At 39.2% G+C, this 10,568-nt stretch overlaps 1 protein-coding gene across 1 annotated transcript; it reads right to left on the bottom strand.

Annotated features, from left to right (window-relative positions):
• Nucleotides 1-536: 536 nt before the first annotated feature.
• On the bottom strand, nt 537-10,255 carry LOC104273137 (probable C-mannosyltransferase DPY19L4; the record flags this gene model as incomplete). Its single annotated transcript, XM_009868360.1, has 8 exons — nt 10,177-10,255; nt 7,561-7,668; nt 6,468-6,592; nt 5,655-5,745; nt 4,206-4,327; nt 3,200-3,345; nt 1,272-1,395; nt 537-698 (listed from the first exon to the last, which is right to left on the bottom strand). Coding segments are annotated over exons 1-8 (957 nt in total), but the record flags the coding sequence as incomplete, so codon positions are not given.
• Nucleotides 10,256-10,568: the final 313 nt, after the last annotated feature.

Genomic DNA, 10,568 nt, shown 5'->3' with positions numbered 1-10,568 from the left:
GTGTAGTGGTTAGGTATGCTGGGATGAAGATCGAACTAGACGATCTTCAGAGGTCCCTTCCAACCCCTGACATTCTGTGATTCTGTGATTCTGTGAAATAAGCCCCTCAACAGAGCCAACAAAGCAATTTTTTGGTCAGCCCCACCCTACTGCGAAAGGGGAAAAGAAGAGGCAGCTAGGCCAAAAAGGATGCATGACCAAGTATCATTCATCACCTTTTCAGCTCTACAAGGATCATAGAATCATAGGATCATTCACGTTGGAAAAGACCCTTGGGATCATCAAGTCCAACCATTCACCCTACAGGCCTCAACAACTCTGTTTAGCTGCTGACCCTTTTATTAGGAAAGCTGTCTCAAATGCAGTAGTCCAAAAGAAAGTTAATTTAAAGCCATTTTCTTCTTTTGAGGGATGTGACATGCTCTTCAGCTCAACCCTGGCTGCAAGGCACTCAAGTCAGCGCTCAGCCTGTGCCCTCTGGAGCTCCTGAGCGGTATTTATGGCAGGCACCTCTGAGGCTGTATTAAATCCCCAACTCTCAGTAGGTTAAAGAGTTCTATTACCTTCTCCGTTTGTGCCAGGGCAAAGCTGTCTAGCAGAAAAAGAGAAATTGCCTGAACGAACAGGAGATAATGACTGTATTCCCACATCATCATGAAGGTATATGTTGAGGCATTCACCAAAAGGTAACAAAACTTCTAGAGCAAAGAGAAAGCAAACAAAAAAAGTGCATTTATTTCATACCTATGTATCTCTGTCACTAAGTAACTGATAGGTCATTAAACAGAAACTATGGATATTAATTATTATTTTAGGAAATAATTAAAATACTGACTTCAGACATATTTAGTATGTTCTAAAATGGAAGAAAAGTAATTACTGAAACATTCAAACACATTTAAAGCCAATCAGAAAAAACATCTCTGGCAGAAAAACGGAAAGGAAGTTACCATCATCTTTTCTAAGCAATAGGAAGAGCAATTAAATAGTTTACATAGTGCAAAAAAATCTGCATCAGTTTATTTTAAAAAGACAGCACACAGCTCACTACCACAGTGTTCTCCCTGAACCCTCACGGGGGCATAACAGGGCAGGGCACGAGTTGCTTAGCAAAAACTGCACATGCCTAAGAGAAATCCAAGTGGCTGTTTTGAAAAGAACAAACAAAACATCTACTGTTTTCTGCCTAGTGGGGCATTAGTGAGAGAGGTAACTACTCTAAACCACAGATCTACCAGAAACTCTTTAGTAAGAAATTAATTTTGCTTTACCTCAGCAGAACAGTTTAGGTTTTTTTTTAAATATGCTGTGAGAGCTGCTACTTGACATGCAAAATATGGCAAAGCCCAATTTTCCCTTGACGGTATGGAGTAATCAATTCTTGTTGTATCTGTCCTAGAAAAAAGTACAGAAAAACAAAATTATTAAAAGATACATGGAATAAAAATATTAAGGAAAGCCTAAAAGTCACTTCAAGTTATCAGTGTGGCCCTGTAAGCAAACTTATCCTCTATTAGGCATAAAGTAACACTGACACAATTTCACTGCTAATACAGGTCACAAATTTACTGTCAGCATGGAAGGTCCAAACTTTACTCACTTATTCAGCAGGTCTCTTTATTAGGTGGCATTTATAGGACTGAAATCAAAAAAGCATCTGCCTCCAGCCTTTTCTGACCCACCACAACTCTTGTGTGAGCATCAGGCACTGCTTCTGTCAACCCGCACTGTGAGAACAGGTGCCTTTTTTCGGCCATGAGCAGGGCTCAACAGTCTTAGGTCCACAGACAGGGGACCCTTGCACTAACAGCAGCTTTTCACATTACCATGAAAATCATCTCATAGCTGAGTGAACGGATTCCTTTCAGCTCTCCTACACTGTGTTTTAAGTAAGTGATTTAGGCAGTCAAGCACAACATACTTAGAATCCAAAGTAGTGCTCCCTCATAGCAGCAGCACCAGCAGATACTCTGTCTACAGGGAAAATTCTGCCCAGCAAAACAAGAGATTAAAGACGGATGGGGAGCGTGTAGGGTCTTCTTGTGGAATGACTTGACAGTATCTGCACAATTAGAGCTGTAGGAGAAAGTTTTAAAAAGTGCTGAAGTGACTTAGAAGCACAAGTCACACTTTCAAACGCAAGCAAAGGCATCAGTTTCAGAGGTACACAGTCTTCTCTGTGTCTACTATGCTTTTAAAAAGGAGCCTCAAGCTCCTTTATCATTTAGATACTTGAAAGCATCACCTTTCATTTTTACCTCTGAAGCCTCTAACAGAGGTGTATTTGGAGCTTTTTTAACTACTAGACATTTCAATTTGTTAACACTGTTTAATCTTCTTTGCTGATGAAAAAAAGATTTCTTCATCATTTATTCCTACTTTCCGTTGTTCACACCAGCTTGATGAACAGCATTTTTAGCTACTAATCACAGATTCGGTCATGATGACTTCACACTCCTAAAAGATTCCTCCCAACAGTTCAACTTTAAAGGTATATCCCTTTTTTTTTGATTTTCTTTCTCTTTTGAGTGCTCTCAAATTCACAGAAAGCCCAAGAGCTACCTGGTGACAAACCAGGAGTCTGAACACAGGTTCTCATTGCTCAAATGAGGCTCCCTATTATGGTGGTATTTCAAAAGAGAAGGGGCATTTCCTTGCAAGTGAAATGTTTTAAGATAGAAAAATCTTGAGATCAAGATCATCTAAGAAGATTTCACTTTGTACAAAACCCCACTACAAAGTGCAGATTTAAAAAATATCAAAGGCACTTTACAAGAAAAATGCACTTGATCATTTCCTTCTATGCAACAGAAAAACTATCACCAATATTTAGAGCTGGCCACAGAGATCAGTTTTGTTTAACAGCAACTTCAGAAATTTGTTTTCAATTCTTCAACAGCATAAAGCCAAAATCTTCTGAGGAATGTTTTTGCAAAATGGAACTGTGTGAGAATGCTCCTGTATTCACACACATACATAAAGTCTGTTTAACTGCCAGCGAGGATGGTTTGGACATGAGGCCTTTCGATCAGTAAAAGCATCAGTAGAATCAGCGTTTCTCAGGAAAATGTTTTGTATTGAATATAAGAGCTTGCTCTCACAAAGAGAACACAAAGTTTAATAGAAAGTATTTCAATTCGCTTTACTACTTTAAAATGCCTTATTGACAAACTAGATTGTATAAAGATATTTTTCTTACCTGTTAATAATGAACCATGCTACAGTCAGCATTACTGCCAGCCAAGTCCCACTCATAACCCAACTGGTTACAAACAATGCAGTCACATAAATTCCCTGCAGTCCAAAAACTATACCAATGTAGAAATACACTGGCTCAATAACTTCCTGAAATTACAAATAAAAACGAAGAGACATAGCGGCAACTGAGCTGAAGCTGGAAGTAATTACTATTTACATACTGCTAACAGTGTGCTAGGTGCTTTACAAACAGGTAAGAGACGGTCCCTATTCTAGAAAATTATTGAGCATGCTTTAATTTTGGGCTCAGGGAGAACCAAGCAGTGTGAATTAGGAGGGCACCTCGGGACTCAGCTTGCTAGTGCCATGATTTTTGCATTTACTTTAACATGAACATTGTATGTATCAGATTTAATAAATCTATGCTGCAGTGAGATATGAGGTTCACAGGACTACTGGAAGAAGTTACATAGGGGAGGAACTTAAAGAAGTAAAGATGTCGCAAAAATGGTTCCAAAATAAATCAATAATAAAAAAGAGAGATAAATGAGAGAGGACGTGTATGCAGCATAAGCAGAACAAAGCCTGAGCATATAAGAAAGAGACAAAAGATTTATCTACAAAAGTGTTTTTGGCTTTATCTACATGGGAATGGGTAGAGACAGATACCAATGCAACACTGCTGTACTGTGAAGAAGCCAGCTTTCCTATTTTTAATGGATAGCACAGATACTCTCCACACAGTAAATAATAACAGACAGAAAAGTTTAGTGCATATAAACCCCCCAAAATGTCATGCTAGAGACTCATCAGAACTGAGGAGAACCTGGACTTGGCAAGAGGCTTAGCTCTATTCATTCAACAAAAATTGCACGTGTTTACTGTATACAGCACAGAAAGTCTCTCTCTCTCTCTCTCTCTCTCTCTCTCTCTCACACACACACACACACACACACACACACACACAACTATAATGAAAGCACAAAAAGCAGGAGAAATGCACGTACTTCGCTACCAGATGCTTGATATAAAACACTGGCAATCAACTCTGGGTACAAAGTCATTTGCTGGACTGCATTTATCGTCTTCAGTGATATTGTCTTATTGTTGTGTGTCAACTCATAAACACCTACAGAGGAAAAAATATATTATTATTGGAATCACTTACTATTGCTGTTCTCACAAGACATGAAAATGTTCTCAAAGGTAAGGGGAAACAGATTTGATCATTTGAAGCTACTGACTGATTTACCACTCCTAATTTCAAAGAACAGAGAAATTTCTGTGCCAGATACCATTCCAACCTACTCGTTTAGCAACACAGTTATTACCAGTTTTTGATGTTATCTTTAAATAGAAGGCCTAAAACTACCCAGCTGAAGCGCAGTCTTTTCAGTAACATACTTACACAGCTCTGGAACCAGCCCCCTACAGATCACCTTCACAGGAGGTTCTTAAGAGGTAAGACAAAGATCTAACGGAGGTGAGCAAGATGTATTAAACCTGTCTCCACAAAGAGATTAGATACGACGGCCTTCTACAAATCACCCACTTAATACGCCTTTGTATGGGATTGAGATGAAATTGAAGCTGGCATACTTGAAATACATATAATTTGGAGATATTACAATTAAAGACTTGTCGTTTTTTAGGACAATAGAGGGAAGAGGAAAAACAATTCAAATTAAAGGGGGGGGACAACAAAAAAAACACCAACAATGCAACAACCACACAAGATAATCACTTACAGCTCTGAACATATCTTGGTGTGTGGTCTCCTGCTGGTTCTCTACTGGCAAAACTAGGTTCAGCACAGCTATGATACATCTTTGAAAACTGTGTGCCCTCGTAACAACTAGTGGCAGACAAGTCTACCCATCCGCAATGGCAGGATGCTCCGATCAGGCAGCCCAGCTATTTACAGCTGTTACAGTGAGCTCCAGAGCCAGTAGAGGATAAAGAGCAGGAGCGCAAAGGAAGGAGAGACCACGGCCAGTGCTCCTTCCCCTTGGTTTCTGTCCCCACCGCTCAGTGCTCATCAACATCATAGCTCATAGGAGTAGAAGTCTCTGACAGGGAAGGGATGGAGCAGATCAACTCTTGACAGAAACTGTAAAATCGTAATTTCGATCCCTCATTCTCAAGTCAGACACACATTACGCTTACATGCCAGAAAATCCACTATGTAGCATGGGCAAACCCAATGACAATTTCCATACAGGACAACGTAAGAGTAGTAATCACAGAATCACATAATCTGTGATACTACAGGGCAGTTAAATATTGTTTTTTTAAATGGCACTGAAAAGTTAGGACAGCATGCAGTTTTTAATTAATCTGGCTGATATACCTATACAAGAGTACAAGATCAGTCTTCTCAGTCTGCAGGAGTTTTTTTTACCATCTCCAAAAGGAAAGGGACTTTTCAAGGTTAATAAAACAAATGGGTTTTGTACCTCTTTCAAAGGAAGGAGCCTTTAGCAGTTCTTTATAGAATGAGTAATAAATGGCGCTGTCACCCTGAAATGTAATTTCTCGTTCAAGTTCCTAAAAGAAAAGAAAAAGAAAAAATATATTCAGCTCCTGCAATCTCTTTCCACAGAAGACCGTATATTTTCAGATAGACTTGTTTTGTAATACAGCACATGGTTATGACTCTACCGTACATCTTCAAAGTATTCCACACAATAGTAATCTTTACAGCACCTCTGTCAGGTATATAATGTTCTCTGTAACTTAGCAAACATGCTTGGAATCAGAGCAACTCAAATTCACATTGTAAGTCAGCACAAGATCCACAGGATTCTTTCATATTCACAAACCTGAATTTCATTCAACTTTCCATACTTCACTAAATAATACAGTTAAAAAAAACAAAGCCAAACCCCATACACTCCTGTTGTTTAGCTTATCCAATCCCAGTTTTTTGTCCCAATTTTAGAAAGGTATTTCAATGATAAAGAATGGCATGGGAAAACATATGACAAGCATGACAAGACAACACTACTGATAGTAGGAGAAACACTAGAAAGAAGCAGAAGAAAGAATGAAAGGACTAGAAGAAAGGAAAAAAAGGACGAAAGAACTAAAAGAGAGGAAAACACTAAAAAGAAAGGAAGACTAGAAAGAAAGAAAAACAAAAAAAGAGACTGTATTCAAGACAAAAGTAGGGGATTCTGCAAGCAAGTAGTTTCAAGCTGATGTGGATCAGCTTTGATTTCACGGAAACAATTTGGCTTTTGTTTCAGTAGTTTTAACTTCTTCTTTACCTGCCTGCTGGAAAACCAGAATTTCCGTTCATGATATGTTGAGAGGTACACTGCATACATCATTCCACTAGTGACTGCAGCAAGACAGCCAAAGAAAAGTTTCGCAAAACGCTGAATTAACATATCTGAAAAGAGACAGTGAAAAAAATAAGAGTCCAAAGGATTTGGAAAAAGTCATCATGCTCTACATACAACTCGTTTCTGAACAGCAAGTAAATTTACAGGCATCACTATTATCACTATCACAACACCAGCAGCACAGATAGACTGAGAACTGGTTTGTTACTCCTGTCCTGCAGAGTTTTCTTTCCCAGGTGTTACCACTGTATCATAGGACTCTCAGATAAAATACACACTAAGTTGCAAATTTCTCTCCCTTCTAGTAAGCTTACTTTTCAAATGAATTCCAAGAAGGAAAAGTGCCTTCCAAATAAACACAGCCAACTCCAGATTTTACCCAAAACACCATAAATTTCTTAAAGATGTTATCAGAAAGGTGGCAACACCCTGTCTAACATCAATACTGAAACGTTCTATTCTCTATTTTGTTTTTAAATGTAAGAGGAAGGAACAAATCTGAATTTTAACAAACACATTCAACGGGTGTCTACTTCGCCTGTAGCTCCCTCAACTTAGTACGCACCTGTAACTTAGAAGTTTTTGGTAGTATAGTGAGCACTTGCCTAAAATTACACTCATTTCTGTTTCTGGAAAGCTGTAAGGACTTTCTTTCTGTTCCTGGTACCATTACTTTAAGCCTTTCAGCTTCCCAACAGAAAGATCATTCCAGGTGCAATTAAAATATTTATTTGTACTCAAATAGTAACAACAGTAAAATTCTTAATCCCTTTAAGCCTCTCTCCCTTCCTCTCCTCCCCAACCTGAAACAATCCAGAACTACCAGTTTACTCTGCAATATACAAAATGTCATTATTAAAGAATTCTAATCTGCTTGCACTTTATTCTTGAAACATTCAACATTCAATCCAAAATAAGTCTGTTATAAATTACTGTGCTACAAATATCCTCCCACAAAATGTTAAAGAATAGTGAAAAAAAAAATCAGAAGTTGGCTAAAATATCTGTAGCTTACATTTTGGCGATCTTCCCAGCTTTGAGTTTTCTTTGTTTCTTTCCTCTGGAGCCATTTTGTCAGATTCTGTGCAGTTTTGCTTCTTTCTCTGTCGCAGGTCTGCCGCCTCTGAGGACATATTTTTTTTTAAAGTTATTGCAACACAATACCTAAAATCACATTCAGAAAAATCCACCTAGTAGTAGGCAATAGCCAGCTATTGCTACTGATTCAAACCCACAGCAGATACATCTGACAAAAAGACACAAAGTACGTCACATGTGTAACTAAAATAACAATATAATAATACAAAAATCAATTCCTACGTTATTCCTCAGAAAATCCAACAGTCTTCTCTTGAGGCCATACTCTAGGACTACCCAGAGCCGAAACTGGAAGCTAAATGGTTTATTTCATGGTGAATGTATTACACAAATAAAGGCAAACAGTAGTTTAGATAGATTGGTACAGACAGTGGGAGAAATTGGTGCCAATTCTACTCTCATTCTGGGCTTGGGCTGCTATAGTACAGTAGTGTACTGGGCACATTACCGTAATACAAAAACTGGGCTTTTAAATTCAGCTGCCTGCAATTCTTACAGTGAAAGCTCTGATCAAGTAAATATATCACTTTTCCTCCTGCTTGCAGATCTACTGGAAGTAAGCAGATTTATGAATTTTTAGCCCAACATATGATTTACAAGTCCGGTCTGCTAGGCCACGCAGATCAGATCGCAAGACTGAGGGCTTCTTCAGCTTCTGTTGAGTCTTCTGTAAACAACAGCAGTTTGAAGCCCTGGCCCATTTATTTTACAGTCTTAAAGGTAAGGAGGCTAATTCACAGAGTGCAAGTCTCCGTGCAAGTCTCACTGCAAAAAGTCTGTTGTAATTACTATAATTATTAAAGATGACAGTCCACAACATTCACCTCATTTTAGAAGCACGATGAAAAGGTTTAACTGTAACTCACTCTCCAGAATTTTTAGCTCTTCAGTTTGACTTACTGTCCAACACTGCTTGAAATTTCGTAGCCACTTACTTTCTGTGGATTTAAAACATTTCCCTCATAAAGACATTCAACTTCAAACTTGTAGCGTCAGTCTTCACATCCCACAAGAAAGCTTTTAATTACTCTGGTTGTATATTACTTCAGGTCTAAATCAGTCTACTTTTAGCTCCCAACAATCAGATTTAATAGTTGGGAACTAAATATAGTAATATAAATAAACTAATAAAGTGGTGTCTACCTGCATCAGGATGCCTGTACTTGTGTTTTAACAATATTTTCAAAGCAGTTTATAAATTATTCTGAGGAAACCAGGAATTTAACGATAACATCTTTCCTGGAATGAAAAGAAAATGTCTACCTTCTTGAACAAAAGAACCTGAAAGATGCTAAACAAAACAAAGCTTAAGGTGTTCATTATTACTTCTACCATTATGTCAATCCAAAATGAAATATATACCAGCATCTCTTCATGTGAGGTACATGAAGTTAATCAGCAATGCAAACACCAAGTGCACCACACAAAAGAAAATGGACCAGGAGGGGGAAACTAGCTCACCAGAACGGGTAGATAAATGCTTGGAAAGACAACTGTCTGCCCTTGTTATCCTAGTAACGCCCAAAGCAAATGCAGTGAGAACACTGGAGGAAAAGGCTTTTCTGGCAGATAAATGAGCCATGTTAGAAGTGTAATGCACTTTACATCTCAGTCAGCCAATGCTCTTCACCTCTGTTTTGAGGACTGCTCAACAGATTCTCCCCCTCAAAACAATAACAAAGAGACATCCAAGTATCATAGAACAATAGAATACCAGGTCGGAAGGGTCACGTGGTCCAAGCTCTAAGCACGCTACTTCTGTTTCATTTGCAGCTGCCTCAAACAAGAAAAATGCTGTTTTGACTTCTGTGAATCCTTTAAATGAGGTGAAATGATAGACGAACAAGATGACAACTAAAAATAATCTGGGATCTTGAACTGATGACACAGCCTCTAGTACCTCTCTATCCAGCATGCGGTTTTTCACTTAAGACTGTTTTCTAGTTCCCTGTAAGTTCCCAGTACATTTTCTTCAACTCGTGTTCAGACAACATGCATTCACAGAATCACAGAATGTTAGGGGTTTGGAAGGGACCTCAAAAGATCACCTAGTCCAGCCCCACTGCCAGAGCAGGATCACCTACAGTAGGTCACACAGGAACACGTCCAGGCAGGTTTTTTGAAAGTCTCCAGAGAAGGAGACTCCACAACCTCCCTGGGCAGCCTGTGCCAGTGCTCTGTCACCCTCACAGTGAAAAAGTTTTTCTTAATATTATTTCCGTGTATCTATTGCAAAAAAGCATAACTCACTGCTCCAGTGTGCCACTATACTAACCCATCCTTTGCCTGCAAATTAAGCACTGGCTGCAATTCTTGCCCACTCATCTGAAGAAGAGTAAGATTGAGCCAGGAAATGTTCAGAGAAGGGGCATGAGGATGACTAAAGGTCTGCAATGGCTCTCACACATGGAACAAAGAAGCAAGTTGAGGATAGCTCAGCCTGGAAAAGAGGATGACCAACAGAAATATGGCAGATGTCTACAAGCTAGTGATGTACAAGCTAGTGACTGCTCAATGGAGAGCAGTTACTCACCATCTTTTCTAACACTTGAACAATAAGTTGTCAATGAAACCCAGTGAGTCAGGCTAAAATGAACCAGTTCACTGCACATCACCTTCACATAGACCACTCCTACCCAAAGAATGTTCCGTAATGGAAAGCTTACACACATTCAAGAGGCAATGGACCCGTTTGCAGAGGACAACCAACCAAAACCCACTAAATACACTGAAACCACGTCCAGCTCTGAAAGTACCCTGGCTGGGAACAGCTGAGAGGCCAGAATATGCCATGGGACGGTATCACACATGCCCCTTTTGCTCTTGCATTTCTCTGTGTGCCTCCTTAATAGTCAGTTTCTGCCGGTTTTCCCCAAGAAAACTAAATGCCATCTCCTGGTCCCCACAGAGGGGGTCAGCACAAAA

The sequence above is a fragment of the Apaloderma vittatum genome, unplaced genomic scaffold (genome assembly GCF_000703405.1).
Source record: "Apaloderma vittatum isolate BGI_N311 unplaced genomic scaffold, ASM70340v1 scaffold40860, whole genome shotgun sequence".
In the NCBI taxonomy this organism is placed as follows: Eukaryota; Metazoa; Chordata; class Aves; order Trogoniformes; family Trogonidae; genus Apaloderma; species Apaloderma vittatum.
Note: the sequence above shows the minus strand (reverse complement) of the source record. Positions and strands in the feature narration are given on the sequence as shown.